General features: G+C 39.3%; 1 protein-coding gene across 1 annotated transcript; it reads left to right on the top strand.

The window, feature by feature from the left end:
* The first annotated feature begins 2,721 nt into the window (after positions 1–2,721).
* LOC148835897 (uncharacterized) lies at positions 2,722–14,807 on the top strand. The gene is made up of 3 exons (XM_088914989.1): positions 2,722–2,879; positions 10,389–10,505; positions 13,443–14,807. The coding sequence occupies exon 3, from the start codon at positions 13,454–13,456 to the stop codon at positions 14,480–14,482; it is 1,029 nt and encodes a 342-aa protein (XP_088771115.1). The 5' UTR covers positions 2,722–2,879; positions 10,389–10,505; positions 13,443–13,453; the 3' UTR covers positions 14,483–14,807.
* Positions 14,808–16,035: the final 1,228 nt, after the last annotated feature.

Raw genomic sequence — 16,035 nt, 5'->3', positions numbered from 1 at the left:
TTAACTTCATTTGCTGCTTCTGCAGTGTTGGCTGATTCTCCTAATTTGGTATTATCTGCAAACAAAAGAATTACACTTTTCGTATATGGTTAAAACAGTAGAAACACAGTCCTGACAGTATTCGGAATTCAGGACAATCGACAGGACAGTCCTCACTCAGCAACCCACTGCCCAGGGCTGAGACCACCACACAGACACTGGCTCCTCAGCAACAGACCAGTTTCCTTCATCTCCCGGCTCCCACAATGTACAATGTACAAGCAACTACAAAGCTCCAGTAGACAGTAGCCTTCCTAAAGCCAGCAATGCTGACGGTGCTAATGTCCCAGGGGCCCTGTGCTGACAAATTGGATCAGCAATATGGACTCTGAAATCTGCGCAGCAAGTTTAGTGACAGTCTGCAACAGCATGGACAGTTTTTCCTTATTGCAGAGTGTTAATGTACCTCCCCAAGAATGTGCAACTGCTTCCAGCGCTGATACATTTTTTTCAGTTTGTAACAGCAGTGAAAGAAATTCTGGGCCACTTAACACAAATATCATGCTTTCCATAGCATGCTGTACTTCATCTGCCAGCATCTCAGACAGACTGTCCCTCGTACTCTATTCTTCTGTTTAGATTTGTGATACAGACAGCACTGAGGGTCACTCAGCCTCTCCAGATAAGAACTGGAGGGTAACGGAGACCCAGTATTTCAGCCCTGAACCCTATCCTTCACTATACCTGGAACACAGACAGGACACTTAATTTGTCTCGTCTTCAGATAATATCATCCATACTGCCATCTCTTCGAATTCCAGCTGCAAGATTTGAAAGCTGCAAGTTCACGTCACAGTGCTGACGGGAGACAACAGTCACTGATTTGGGCAAGAACAGCATTACTCTGAGTAACCCAATATTACTGAAAAAAACAGCCTACTCATGTTCTGGGCAGGCCAGTGGTCTGTGAGCTGTAGTGATTTGGCCTTTCTTGAGGCCAAATTCATGGAGCCTGGTTGGAAAATACAACTAACAATTGGACTGAAAAATGTAAAGATTACAATATACGTTCACTTCTGGTACTTTTGTCATGTCTTAACAAACTATTTTATTATGTTATTTCGTCTAATATTTATTTGTGCTTGTAATGTGCTGAACTACAGTTTTGTGTTATGGATGATTTTTAAGTATAAAAACTGTTCCAGTTCTTTCTGTTTTAAAATGTCCTTATGACATTTGTGTTTTGTTTTAATGTTCTTTACTGTAGTTATTTCATTGCTATTGAGTTAAACTTGTAGTGAATGACATGTTACAGTTTGTTCCCTGTTGCTACTAGTTTATTTCATTTGACGTTTTAAAACCTGTTTCAGGTCTGTATTGTTCTAGTTATGCCCCTGGCAACACCAACATTCCCACGAGTTCCCAGCCTGTTACTCAATCTAGATCTGCACGCTGTTCAGTTAATATAATTATATTTGCAGGTGGTACTGTATTTTCAAGTTCAAGTTCATGTTTATTTGTCATTCCAGCCATATACAAGTATACAGTGGAACAAAATATCGTTCCACCTGGTCCACGGTGCAAATACAGACAGGACACTGACATAGACATTGTAGACAGGATGCACATAAAGCAAAGTGCAAATAGTGCAAATTACAAAGGCAAATACATAATACAATATACACAACACACTGGGGGGATTCAAACCCTGTTTCTGGAATTGGGGTGGGTGCAAGTAGATTCCAGGGTGTCGAGGAGCCTGACAGCCTGTGGGAAGAAGCTGTTACGGAATCTAGTGGAGCTAGCCCGTACACAGCGATATCTTTTCCCTGATATTAGGAGGGCAATGAGTTTATGGGAGGGGTGGGAGGGGTCATCTACAGTGCTATATTGGAGGCCCTGTGTATGCAGTGTTTGTCATAGATAGCAGAAATGGAAGGGAGGGAGGCTCCAATGATGTTTTCAGCTGTTTCCACAATTCGTTGCAGGGTCTTGTGGTCTGAAGTGTTGTAATACCCAAACCAAACAGTGATCCAGCTGGTCAAGGTGCTCTCAGTTGTGTTTCTGTAGAGATTGGTAAGAATGGGCGGGGGAAGGTTTGCCCTCCTCAGGCGCCACAGGGAATAGAGATGCTGCTGTGCTTTCTTGGCTAGGGGATGGTATTGAGGGACCAAGTGACGTCATCTGTAATGTTACACCAAGTAACATGGTGCTTCTGTCTTCACAGGGGAGCTGTTGATGTGCAGTGGGGAACGATCAGCACAGACTCTCCTAAAGTCAATGATTATTATTATTTATAATTATTATTATTTAGTGAATACTAGGATTAGCGACAGCAGGTTGTCACTGAAAATAAATTAGTGTATATTAAGATTTCACAAGACATACAGTACTCTAAAAAAAATTGCAATTACTTTTTTTGTGTGACCATTCATGATTTATCTTTTAGACATACAGTACGCAACTGTTTTTGTATCAAATGACATTTTTCCCTGAGAAATGTCTCTTTGCCAACCTGCATTGTTTCACTCCTACACACGTATTCAGTGGAACAAGGAAGTAATCCTCATAATAATGACTTAACATGTTTGTTTTTCTAGTGGTTATGCATTCTTCCAGATGTCAAAAGAAATTTTAACTCCAGATATGTGATCACCTTACCCTACACCTTGCCCTCACTTGCCAATGCTAGCCTTTGTCTGACTCATTGAGTTCCTTGAATTTCCATGAGTATCATGTTGTTACAACTACTGGGATTATTGAAGCGTCTTTAAGAATCTCGTTACAATGGGTAACACCTGGCCTGTGTCAACATTCCCAATTCTTGGGAGCTTCAAAGCAAGGAGATGTTGGAGATGTAGGGGTCAAAGATTCAGTGATCAAAGCAGATCAAAGCAATCGTAAGTTTATTTTACTTTACCTTAGTTAATGAAGTTCTGGGTAAATTAATCAATTAAGTGTCAATCAGCAGTCCATGAACACAGCATAAAACAGGCATACAGAAGGGAGTGAAAGAGAGGAGAAAGCAACAGGAGGGCAACAGGAGGGCGACAAGGGACAAGGGACAAGGGACAAGGGACAGAGGGATGGAGGGACGGAAGACAGAAGGGAGGAAGGACAGAGGGATAGAAGACAGAATGACAGAAGGACAGAAGGACAGAAGACAAGAGTTCCTTGTCCAGATCATCCAGAAAGACCAGACTGGAGTTCAGTATTTGAATCTTGTTAAGAGAGCTTGCAGTTCTGTTGTGCCTGTGTAAATAATCTCTCAGTTAAACATGGCCTCTTAGTCTGTCAATTTTAGAATAGGGAGATGGGTTTATAGCAAGAGAGATTTAACCACAGGCCATTTTCTCTTTGGTTTAGAAGGCAGCTTTCTCTTCTTTTGGACTTTGCGTTATATAAGAGTTGAATCCTTAGTAACAATCTGTTTTTTTCTCTGGGTGGTCAGGAGGTAGGCCTCTTGGTCACCTTGTCTGTACATTTGTAAATTGTGTAATTTGTATGTTCATGTAATGTGAGTAGTTTAGTGTGTGTTGTCATTGTTAATTAATGTTTGTTTAACCCCGTGTGTCTATATTATTACTCTTTTCACCAATGCTGTGCCAAAGAACAAAGAACTCAATTATTGATTTTTCTGCTTGGCTCTTTCTGATATTCTTTATTTTGTAAACACCCATTATAACAGTATAATATTTTATTATGCAATATATATTTATTTTAACAATGGCCGAGCACATCAAAATGTCAAAACGGGTTACTAAAGTACTGTAGCACCACCTGTTAATTGTCTGAGAGGAGTGATGGGACCAGACACTCAGCATTTAAGATGTTAAGTGAAAAACAGCACCTAATTTGCAATTAGTATGTTTTAGTGTTTTTACTAGGAAACATAATCTGGCAAAAAGGCACCTCATGACAAAACAAAATGAACACCAGAAATACAGAATTCCGCATTCACTCAGTCTTTCTGTATAGTGGCAAATCTCTTCCTCTCCCTGTGCTGGAACAATTCCAGCTCTTGAACTCTCTCCATCTGCCTCTTATGAGACAGCACCCTGTTGTCTCCCAATTTCACTGGTATGCTGCGCACATAATTGGTTATTCTGACTGTGGTGGTGGTGGATTCATTGCAGGGGCTGTCTTTATTTTCAGTATCAGTTTGCAAGTGCAAGTTATGTTCGCAGTGAAAGTCACAGCACTGACTATAACCTGATTAAGATGAAGGGAGTCAGTACCAGATATTAAAACGTAGAACTGTTATGCTGCACTAGGCGGAAAACCGTGCAGCAGCGTGATGGTTGGTCGAAGCCCAAGTGCAGTTTTCAGCGCGCCTTTTTAGATAAGGAAACGGAGATAGATGTCGGGATCAGGAGATTCAATTAGATATAATGCAGGCAGGAAACCGGACAGAACTGTCTAAAAAAGGCGAGGCTCCCAGTTTCAAAATTAAAGAGGGGGGGAACTGGCGAGCCAAACTAGAAAGAATGGATAACAAAAAAATTGAAAAAATAAAGTTCAAAGAGTAAAGGAGGAAAAACGCGAAACTAAGATCGGGAGCCTGATTTGAAAAGGGGATTTGCTTAGTAGCTGATTAAGACAAGAATCTTGTCCTATTTTTCATGAAAGAAGCACGTACTGGTTTGAACAAACAGCTCGTTTCAGACCCCCCCAACCCTACTGTATGTCTACTGTTCTTGGTTTTAACCGCAATTCCATGTAGTTTCCCCTTGGGGTCACGAGTTCTGTTTCACTGCTGAGTATGAGGTCCAGCTGGTTGACTTTGTCAGTGTCTCTGAGGACTGTGAATACTCGCACCTTGAAAACGCAGGACTTCGGATCATAACCCCCTAGAGCTCTGTTTTCAAGATAAGCAGAGCAGGTTATTTTAGCCTGTCATTGTAGGAAATTCCTTTCAGTCCCAGTTTGTAATTAGTATCATAACATAACATAACACGACATAACATAACATAACATCACTATATTAGCCCTATACAATTTCTTGCATTAGGAATTTGTCTTTTCGCATACCCCAGCTTGCTCTCCAATATCTGAGGTTCAGAACTTCCCTTATTCTGATGTGTCAGCTGATATCTAATTACTCAGTAAGAAAAAAATACCTTTTTTTGTAAGTGCATGATACATTGCCTTTACCATCTGTATGTTCATCATAAAATTAACACCTGTTAAGAGCTAATGAGAGAGAAATTAGTGAGAAGCTCCTAATAAACAAATGGAGGAGAGATCTAATCTATATGACTGAAGTTATTTGAACAATATGCTTGATGTTGGTATCTCTGCCTTGCATGAACTCTAGTGAATTCTGTATCCAGGTACAGGAAAGGACACTGATTTAATCTCTTGTTTGCATTCTGGAGTCACTCATTGTTTCACACATTCATGTTAATGATGTCACGCCCTCTGCAGCCAGAGGGCGCTCCTACTCTGTCCTGTCCCTAGTTTCCTGTGCTTTGCTCTCCCTCCTGTCTCTCTCTCTGGGGCTATATATTTCCAGGTCACGGATTCACTTTCGTTCAGCATTGACGTTCGGTTGTCCTGAGGCCCGCCTAGCATCCAAATCGCCCTACGTCCGCTGCCTGAGGGCATAGGTTTCTATATGACTCCTGAACTGCAGCCATATCACCCTGCAACTCACAACTGGCAACCCCCTGAAGTTAAGCAGGTGTGAGCCTGGTCAGTACCTGGATGGGAGACCTCCTGGGAAAAACTAAGGTTGCTGCTGGAAGAGGTGTTAGTGGGGCCAGCAGGGGGTGCTCACCCTGCGGTCCATGTGCGTCCTAATGCCCCAGTATAGTGATGGGGACACTATCACTATACTGATATAGTCCCCATCATCCAGTCGCATCATCCAGGTGGGGGCTGCACATTGGTGGTGGAGGGGAGTCCCCATTACCTGTAAAGCGCTTTGAGTGGAGTGTCCAGAAAAGTGCTATATAAGTGTAAGCAATTAAAATTAATTAACTGCTGAGCCTGGGCTAATCCCCTGTTCCACCACTACGCATATGGGTCTTTTTCCGCTCTCCTGCCTCACCACGGTTCATCCCTACCGACATCCGTGACAAATGATGTATTACATAATTGGCTTTGACATAATAAATACTTAGATATGAACTTTGGAGTCGCTTATTTTGCTACACTTTCATTATTTAATAGAACCATCTGTAATCCTGTGCGGAATCTGTAGCACTGGCAGACCAGGGCCTGATGGGAGCAGTATTGTACTGCTCAAAGAGGAAATATCAGCACTAACAGTGCTGGGATTACGTGACTGATAACTACTGTACACTACAAAGTAAAGGATCGCAGCAGAATAATTATAAACAACACACATAGCCCAAGAACAAACCCATTAAAAAGGCTCAGATCTTTAGTATTGAATTTCATAAGTCTCAGGTCAAGCCAAAACATCCTTAACTGATCTTTCAGTCTCAGAGCCACCAAGTTTAACTGTTGTTAATGCAGATTAACATTTTGAGTTGAGAGTGAGCCTTAAATGACATAACACCCTTCATAAGTTTAAATTTTAAGTTTAATTTAAATTTAAGTTTAAATGACACGCATCTCTAAATGTACAATTAAGGACGCCAATATCTCAAGACTTGGAACATTTTAACTGTGAAAAATGGCAACTGGTTTATTAATACACAGTCCAGTTTCTGAGGAGGTTGTGACTCTGGAGCTGGCTTCTCAAATTCAGATCCTGTCTTGTTTCTCTTTTTTCAGTTACACAGTTGGCGATTATTTAAAGAGCTGCTTAATCAGGCTCTTAGGTGATTTATAGGTCACTGTACAGTTCATGAAGTAAATGTCTTGTGTAATCCACTTTAGAAGACTTTCACCATTCTGTTGGTTTTGCCGGTGAGATTTTTTACTAAAAGATATTTATCATATAAATATGTTAACAGCAACTCAAACGTCTTTGAAAATGCAGGCAACATTATAACATAATACCCCATTTCAAGAAATGAATGTCCTCCCAAGGCAGCTTATGCAAACCTATTGACCACATGGATTACAAGTGTGCTGCTATAAATTACTGAGACAAAACAAAGTGTTATGTTCATAAATAATGCAGATTTATATATATATACACTGTATATGATATAAATTATTTAGAGGTAGAACTTCATCCTCAGAAAAACCGTCAGGACACTCAGCCCATCTTGCTCATTTGTCAGTTTGTTAGAAAGAAAAGATGGTAGATCAGGAAAGTGTTGTCCAGCTGCTTTTTGAAGCAGTCCAGAACGTAAACTTCAAAGAGCTGGAAAACATGTTTCAGACATCCTCTAACCTGTCTGTAGAAGACAATACCTTGAGAACAGGAGTCTGTTTTTTTAACGTTGAACATTTTTATCCGCTTTGTAATATGGTGACCTGAGCTGAACATATCTAAACAAGATCTTATTGATGTACTGTACTGTGTTGCAAAACTTGAAGACATCTATCACCTTAGAAAAAAAGGACGTAGAGCTTCTGCAGGTGATTGACAACAAGAAAGAGCACTGTATATTATTTTATATTTGTGTTAGAGATTTGCCTGTGGTACATGAAGCTAAGTTTTGTTTAATTAGAGGGTGTGCATGCTTGGAGGCAATGTCCCACTGCAATCAGCCAAGGTAAATTGAGAATGATGTTGCTTGTTTAAAGTCGTGGGAATTGGCCTAGAATAAGGTGAATGTGTGAATGTTAAACAGACCATGTTAGAACTTGACTTTCAGGTACTATAAAACAAAGAAAAGCTCCTTTGGGCAAATGGGAGAGCATTGCTAGTTCATGTCTGAAGAACAGGAGATGTTTGTCACCTTCAGCCCTGCTTTTGTCCTCATTTTAATTCCATTCCTTAAAATTATTGTACATGATGATGTACAGTACTGTATATATTTTAGGATTTTGCAAACCTACTTTAAAAAAGAGTTGTGCTTTTATCAATCCCACCTTCTATATGTACTTAAGAGCTCAGATCAAAGAGACCTCTTGCTTGGACATGAAGACTCTGCCTCTGTCTCTCTATGCCCTTGGATACTTACGGAAGTTGGGATTTATTTATATTTTATATTTAATATTTATTACAATTATTAACTTTTACTATACCTTCAAGTTCTGTTATTTTAGTTTTTTGTACAGCTTGTTTTCTGAGTCTATTGTGTAGCCTTATTGTTTTATATTCATACAATAATATATACTGTAGATTTGTCATTAGAATGTGGCTTTTCTGCACGTATAACAGACTTAAGTAGCAATTTGTTATTAAAGCTTTGCATTATTTACTATGCATTGAAAGAGAGAGCATGCACATAGCTAAAGTTCTCTTTAATGAATGGAGCAAATGGTAAAATAATTATTACCAAATCAAATGGAACAGGTTTTCAGTTTTGGAAAAAATAATTGAAGCCATTCATTATTATCTGCAAAACACTTTGGTTTGTTGACTCTTGATAGTGCTAAGATGGAGTATTTGAATTTGAAAGGTCACGGAGGTACAGTATTATTGCATTGTTGACTGTACTATTTGAATAAAATGTGGTGTGTTTGCACCTAAGGCAATCATATGGGAGAATAATGAAGTTTCGAGGTGTGATTATTTGAGGCTTAAATGCCTTAAAACAAACTCTTTATGCAGGGTTTAAAATTATTCAAAACCAGTTTAAAAACAAATGTGTCTTTCAAACAGCAGCATTATCACCTCATTGATGGTACTATTTGCAAAAACCTTGGGCAATTCTGTGTGAGAAATGTGGGGTTTCAAGGCAGGGTTATTTGAAGTTCAAAGGTGATAAAATATAATCAAACAAGACCCTTTCAAGGCCTCTGAGGAAGAATGTATGGTGAAACACAATTGGAAACTAAATGGGAATTTTAATTTTATGTAGTTTAGGATGGATGTTAACACTTCTTTTAACAAAGAGATGTGGGTTTCTGGAACAGATTACATACTGTAGCATGGTGGTTGACATCTCTCGGGGCTAATGTAATGGCTGGACACTATCAACTCACCCCTTTCAGTCCCTTGAAATCCTACTGATAGGCTTTGCTTTTACCAGGCAAGATGGTTTTGAAGTATTATTTAAATGCGAACAAATTCACAATCTGTTATTTTCTTGACTAATACCTTTCAGACTATTTTTCCAAATTTAAAGGAGGCAAAACACTGTTCTTCCACAGCAGAGTTACAAGAGCAATAAAATCTTAAAAGTGTATTATTATATTATTATTATTAATAATAATACATGATTATTCCTTACATTTATATAGCACTTTTCTGGACACTCCACTCAAAGCTCTTTACAGGTAATGGGGACTCCCCTCCACCAGCACCAATGTGTAGCCCTACCTGGATGAAGTAGTGGTAGTGCAGCAGTAAACTCACCACACACCAGCTATCAGGGAGGAGAACAGAGTGATGAAGCCAATTCAGTGGCGATCATTAGGAGGCTATGACTGACCTATGTACTGACATATTAGTACTGTATAGTAGTGAAGGTACTAGAGTGCACATTTTCGGAGCTGACTCATACCATTGATCAAAAACAGGCTTAACACAACTAATTACACTGTGTTATAACCCAACATTAAGTCCGAAGCTCTTTGCATTTCTGTTCTGGTCCCAGATCTCATCAGATGAGAAAGCCGGTTGTAACTGTTAAAAACTTTATTAAACTTAAAAACAAAATGGAGAGGAAACTGAAAACAAAATCGAAGATATTTGCTTATTTGTTTATTTTATTCTCCCAGGACACTGCAATGTTCACAATCAATTTATTTTTAAAAAATATGCTGCAGCGTGATGACTGGTGGCGAAGTGGAGCGCTGTTTAAGATGAAAAGGAAACGGCGAAGATAATCGGGATCAGGAGATTCGAGAGGGAACGATATAGACTGGATACTGGACAGTTCGTTATGAAAGTGTCTTAAAAAAAATAAGGACACTGGCGAGCCAACGGAGAAAGAATGGTTAAAAAGGGAGAGAAAAAATGGAAAAAGTGAAAAGGGAAAAAAAGTGAACTAGTGTTTCGCAGCGCAGGAGGAAGCAGAGTAGCAAAAGAAAAACTCGTTTAGGGAGATGCGAGGCTCTAATGGCTCTAACGACGCTCGCATGGAGATTGAGGCTCTAATGACGGAACAACGATACAGCGGTTCGAAAAAACAACTAAACAGGGTTTTTTAATTAATGAGATTGAGAACTAGATCGGGAGCCTGGTGGAAAAAGGAGTTGGCTTACACAACGAAATAGGTATTACATGAAAATACAAATATATATCTAAAACAAAACTCTTTTTTTTTACTTGAAAATCACAATATGAAAAGCACTGAATCGTAAGAGAAACAAAAGTGACAGCCGAAGACATTTCAGGAATTCTCAGGAGTGTCACTTTGGTCAATTGTTAATAGGTGTAACTGGACCAGCGACCCGCCCCTTTTTTTCTCTATATATCCCCCCTTTCGGATGGCTGCTGAATCGTGTTGTGAACAAGTCAGCGCTCATCGTAGAACACACCCCAGTCTCGTGTGAGTATTCTTTTAATTGTATTTATAAAAACTAACAGACATGAGGACAAAGACGAATACGATTTTAGACGCGGAGAATAGCTTTTCCTTGTGGTGCACTTAATTTAGTCTGTAACGGGATGTTAAACTAGATCTGATCTCACTCTTCAGACATAGATTGTACCATGGGAACTACATTAAGTTTAAAATGCCCAAATGTACTTATTGTCTGATCTTGCAGCTGCGATTGAGGTATCCTGTTGACAGTTTCTATACAAAACTACAAATGCTGCATTTCACTATTAGACTTTTAAATAAGACTAAAATTGCTATACAAATTGTAATTGTTTAATTGTGCCTATGTTTCCTAGAAGCTTTACTGTCATTTCTCTCCTTCCATGGGTTCCACTGTCAATATGGAACATGCCTATAATGTTTAGCTGCAGTGATTCATGTTGATGAAGCATTACATGATTGGAAAAACATAAATGTGTATTGTAGGAGGGCTGGAAGGTCAGGCAAAATGGTGGATTTCATCTGATCTACATTCCTCAGAAGGCTGTGGGGAATGATCCACCACCTGTTGTTACCTGGACATGGATAATAGAATTGCCCAGATGATGGGTAGAACTAAATTAAAAGAATAAGTAGGACACCTTGGATTCAGAAAAGAGGGTTTGTTTAACTTGCTAGAATACTTAAAACAAGCAAAAAGGATAGAACACAACATGATAGCATGAAATATTATACATCTAGTTTTCCAGAAAGCTTTGCTCATGGTCCTTTATAAAAGGTTGAATCTAAGGGTGGTAATGTGGCACCTTAAGAAGCACAGCTTCAGGTTGGGCAGATGTAAATGGTTGTGGTGAAGGATCCATTTCTACCTGTTGCTTCTCCTGATCTTTATTAACAATTGATATGGTGGTTGAGGCTAAGACTGTGGGGTCTTAAGAAATGTCTGGCTGAAATTTTTAGCTTAGCTCCTAACCTGCTAGACAAGCTAAATGGGGGACAATTTACCTCATCTTCTTTGTTCTTTTAACTCTTCTAAAAGTGATTTTCAAAAAAATGTGTCCTATCGAAGGAGTTGCAGCTAAATGTATAGATTTTTGTAGATGCAGGAATATAGTTTTTTCCATAGACATTGTGCTGCTTTGAATCTGATAACATGCTTTTATGTTTCTGAGAGGCAAACTTTAGGATTTGGGTAAGGACTATTGGGCTTATAGTTCTGAAAATTTTCAATTAGCTTTTTTTGGTATCTGCAAAGCAAGTCTGTTTTTAAAGTTTGTGCGGTTTCAATGCATCAAGTTAAACAATGAGATTATATTTCTAAAACCAAAAGGATTGACTTGTATTAAGTTTAGCAAAACATGTATTCATAAATTTATAGTCAGAGTTTGGCTTATTTGACTTGGGTATGACAATGATTTATGCAATACCCTAAACCCTGAGGATACATCTCTGTTCCTGAAGGATTCTTGTCAAATAAGCGGATTCTCATGTTCAGAACACCCCAGGCATTCATTCGACACGTCTAACTATTCCATGTGGGAGATATTCCCACTTCTATTGCACATCCATTTAAAGTACTGTAAGTGTAGCGGAGCTAGTGTGGTGACGTCGGCACCCTCGCTGCGCGTAGCAGGGTCCTCGGCTGCCTGGGCTGAGGGAGGTCTCCTTTAGCTCACGCGGTTAGTGCCCTGTTGCGTTACACCGGAGACCCGGGTTCGCGCCCCAGGTGTGGGGGCAGGAACGGGTGGCAGGGGGCACGACCCCGTGCTGAACCATGACTATCACATAAGTTCAGCAAGAAACTAGCATACTATCCCACAAAGTAGTCAAGAACAACTCATCACAATTTCAGAGGCATAGTATGTGCAGCCGTTGGTCTTGATGTTGGTCCAAACCAGGACACCTGTTCCATATTGTAAGAAGCCAGGGGATGTGAATAATGTGTGTAATATGCTGTTCCTGACACCAGCAAATTGTATATTAACAATTATTAAACCGTATAGTATGCTCTCTGTTTATCAGGGAATACTGAGCAGAACAGTAACAGGCATTCTTCTCTAGCACAGCGAAGTAATAGAGTAATTTTTTCAAGTTCTCTAACAAATATACAGCATCTACTCCTATTTTATGCAGATATTTACAAGATCTGTTAACACTTGTTTTAAATCAAGCCCTATACAGATGTTAAACAAAGGGAAACCTCTTTGACTATATTAAAATAGCACATTGTTAAACCAGCAAGAAATGTCTGTAGCTTGGTGGTTACCGCGAAAATCAAACTGTTTACAGTTCTGAAGTTTCCTAAATCCTAAAGTGAGTCTCTTCAGTGCTCATGTTATCTGGATGTGTTCTGAAGTGTGGTATGACAAAGAAGTAGCCTGCTTACAGTTCTGTCTTCTCTAGCCGCCTTCTAGTTCTCTCCTTTTACCGTTTACTGTGTGGCCTTTTGTACTGTATTAGGGACACCTTGTTTCCTGAGCCATCCCCATGAAGGCAGACTTAATGGTTTTGGTTCTATTGAAATAGGAGTACAATCTTCGTACCTTAAAGATAAGAGGCTCTCTGAGTTGAAGTTAAGCATTTTTATGCTGCTGTCACACATGCCACTATCAAGCTTTTCACTCCCTTATTTGTCTATTTCTGGACACAATCTTATTCCAATTAGTAGCCTGAATTTTTATTCAGTTCTTGTTTCTCCAACTTTGTTCCTTAATATTTAGCTCAAACATTTGTTGTTGAATTGCACCATATTTGATCAAAAGCTCAATTTAATGAAACCTAATGTACTTTGATTTACTAATGTGATCTGTTAGAATTCCTGTACTCTATTGCCATGTAATATGATGACAACTAATTAATCCGAGCAATATGTATGAGAGAAAATCCTGTGAGTATATTCAATGAGCTAGCTTTTTTTTTTAATCAAGTGTCATTTTATTGCAGTGCAGAAGAAAATGGACAGAATAGTTCCAAAGAAGAAGGCCCAAGGGGTTGACATCTGTGGGGATTCAACATTAGTTTACATTGTCCGTTCTGATCTTGGCTGTTATATGAAATGCCCAGATTTTATTCATGGAAAAGACTTGTCTGTGCACAGTCTGAGTTTGCCCTGCAAAGGTGGGGACCACTATTTGGCTGACAAGGATCACTTCTATGTCATTAAAAAGAATGAATTCCTGGCTGTCACCAACATGACCACAGATACCCTCCGCACAGCTGTCCCTCTGCATCCCAACTGTCAGGGAGGTGATCACTACCTCTCTCACTCTGGATACTTCTTCATCATTTTCCTAGATAAAGGCATTTACCGCCGCACGACCAATTTAAACTCGGATGCCAATGGCCATGAATACCCCCTTGATCCAGGCTGCAAAGCTGGTCTGTATTTCTGGGCTACAGGCAACTTAATCCATTTTTTGAGAGATGACAGCAAGTGGGGGGTCCAGGTTGATTTTGTCAATGAACTTAATGAATTCATTCCTGGCCTTGAAATATCAGTCCACCCAGATGTAATCAACTTCCTCCCAGGTGGGCTGGCTGTGACTCAGGGTTCAGCCTTTGGGAAGTGGGAAAACATTAAATCCATAGACAATCCTTCTTCGTCGGTCCTGAACTGGGAGAAGAAGATTACCAAGAAGGTGGGGTTTACTAGGGAGAAGATGTCAAGCATCGAGCACAACTGGAAAATCTCAATGAGCGCTACCTATCAGTCGGGAGATCTGACTGCGGCATTTGCCAAGTATCAGTTTTCGCTCGGTGCCGAGTATGGGGGAGTGAAGGTCAACACGGATAAAGAACAGTGGAGTGAAGCCACTGATGTTGAAGAAACAATGAAGATTGAAATCAAGCCTGGTCAAAGCATATATATTTGGCAATACAACCTGGGCCTTGGCAAAGAATCTGTATTGTTCTGTCGTGACATCTTAATTGACGACGTCCCCACACCCCCTACTAAAATCCCTCTTCCAGCTGCCCCACAGTAAATAATGACCTCAACACCTCTGCTGAAGCTTCTTTCGTCCTTCTTCATAGTAACTGATGAACTCAAAACATCTATTGAACCATTTTCCAGCATTCTACACTCCAACAAATGAAAACCACACATCTATCTGAAATACAAGATGCAATGTTTTTTTTTTTTCTGCTCTTGAATTTATTGAAGTGAAGTAACAATTCAGCTTGAGAATAACATTTCAAAACATTCTGAAGAAAGGAAACATTTACTGATTCTGTCTAACAATTCTGCTGTCATTTTTCATGTAAAATGAATTGGTAGTAATGGATTGATTAATAAATTGTAATACATACCTACTCAAGACTTTTGATGTGTTTTTTTTTTCTTGTACATTTATGGTCTTTGAATTGTAACCTAATAAAGGGAAAAGGTGAAGATCTCTCTCGACTATTTTTGTCAGAAATCCATTTTGACTTATCTCCATAACTGAGCATGAACTACAAGGCAAGCAAGAGGATTCTATGTGGGTGAATCCATGTAGACGAGTAGGTTCAGGTGCACATGCTGATGGGCTTTTACAGTTCGCGGCAGAAGAGCAGAGCCATGGTTTTAACAGCACCTACCAGTCACATAACTGGCTGACTATTTAGAAAAATGAGCTTGCTTCCCCTGATATGCATGTGGAACATCATGTCCTTTTACAGGGGGGAAAAACTTACCCCTTAATTCAAAAAATGAAAGCCTTAAGGGAAACTTGTCTTAGGAGACCAAAGGTAAGTCCAAGGATCTCTTCCAGCCATTTTATTGAAAGAAATCGGGGAAAGAGTTTCAACAACATTACTTGATGTGGTAGTTGAATCCACACTCCCAAAAGCCTTTGTGTAAAGAAGAGCTTCCTATTCTTGGCTATAAAAATGCACTGCCACTTATTTTCTTCATATACTGTAGTTCTCGATCGAGTTCCTCAAAAGTTTAATTTGAAGATTGTGGATTGTAGGCATTCAGTTTACAATTTTATGAAAAACCAGGTGCTGGATTTTTCTCAATCTATAGAGGTAGGTTTCTGAAACTGACCTCTGTACATAGTGTGTGGGGGTAACTAATTTACTATTAATACATCTTTAAGATTGGGATAGTTTACTACTCCATGAAGCTGTTCTTGTAAATTAAAAATAGTATTGCACTAACTTTTATGCACCTGGGAAAGTTGCACAAGACTGTCAGCCGAGGCGCTTTCCATATTTTAGGAAAATGAAACGGCGAAATGAAAACAGCGCTAAGGTAAAGTATTTTAATAAAGTCACAGCTATGGTGTCTAAGCATGGAGTTCATCGGCTATGATTAGACTGAATATCAAAAAGAAAATATTGGATAAACAGCTCGTAAGTAAATATAAAGAATGAACAAGTAGTTTAAATGATTTGTACACATGTCAGAAGCTTCTAATGTTATTTAATACTAACGTTAAACATTAGCGCTTGGTATAACTTTTTTTGTTTTCATTGAAAGGTGGCATTTTACTATTTTGCCTTCTGGTGGCGAAATAGCCCAGAGATACTGTATAACCATATTTCCAGCAGG

This window comes from Atractosteus spatula, chromosome 4 (genome assembly GCF_055471065.1).
Source record: "Atractosteus spatula isolate fAtrSpa1 chromosome 4, fAtrSpa1.hap1, whole genome shotgun sequence".
NCBI lineage: Eukaryota > Metazoa > Chordata > Actinopteri > Semionotiformes > Lepisosteidae > Atractosteus > Atractosteus spatula.
This window is presented reverse-complemented; position numbering and strand designations above follow the sequence as displayed.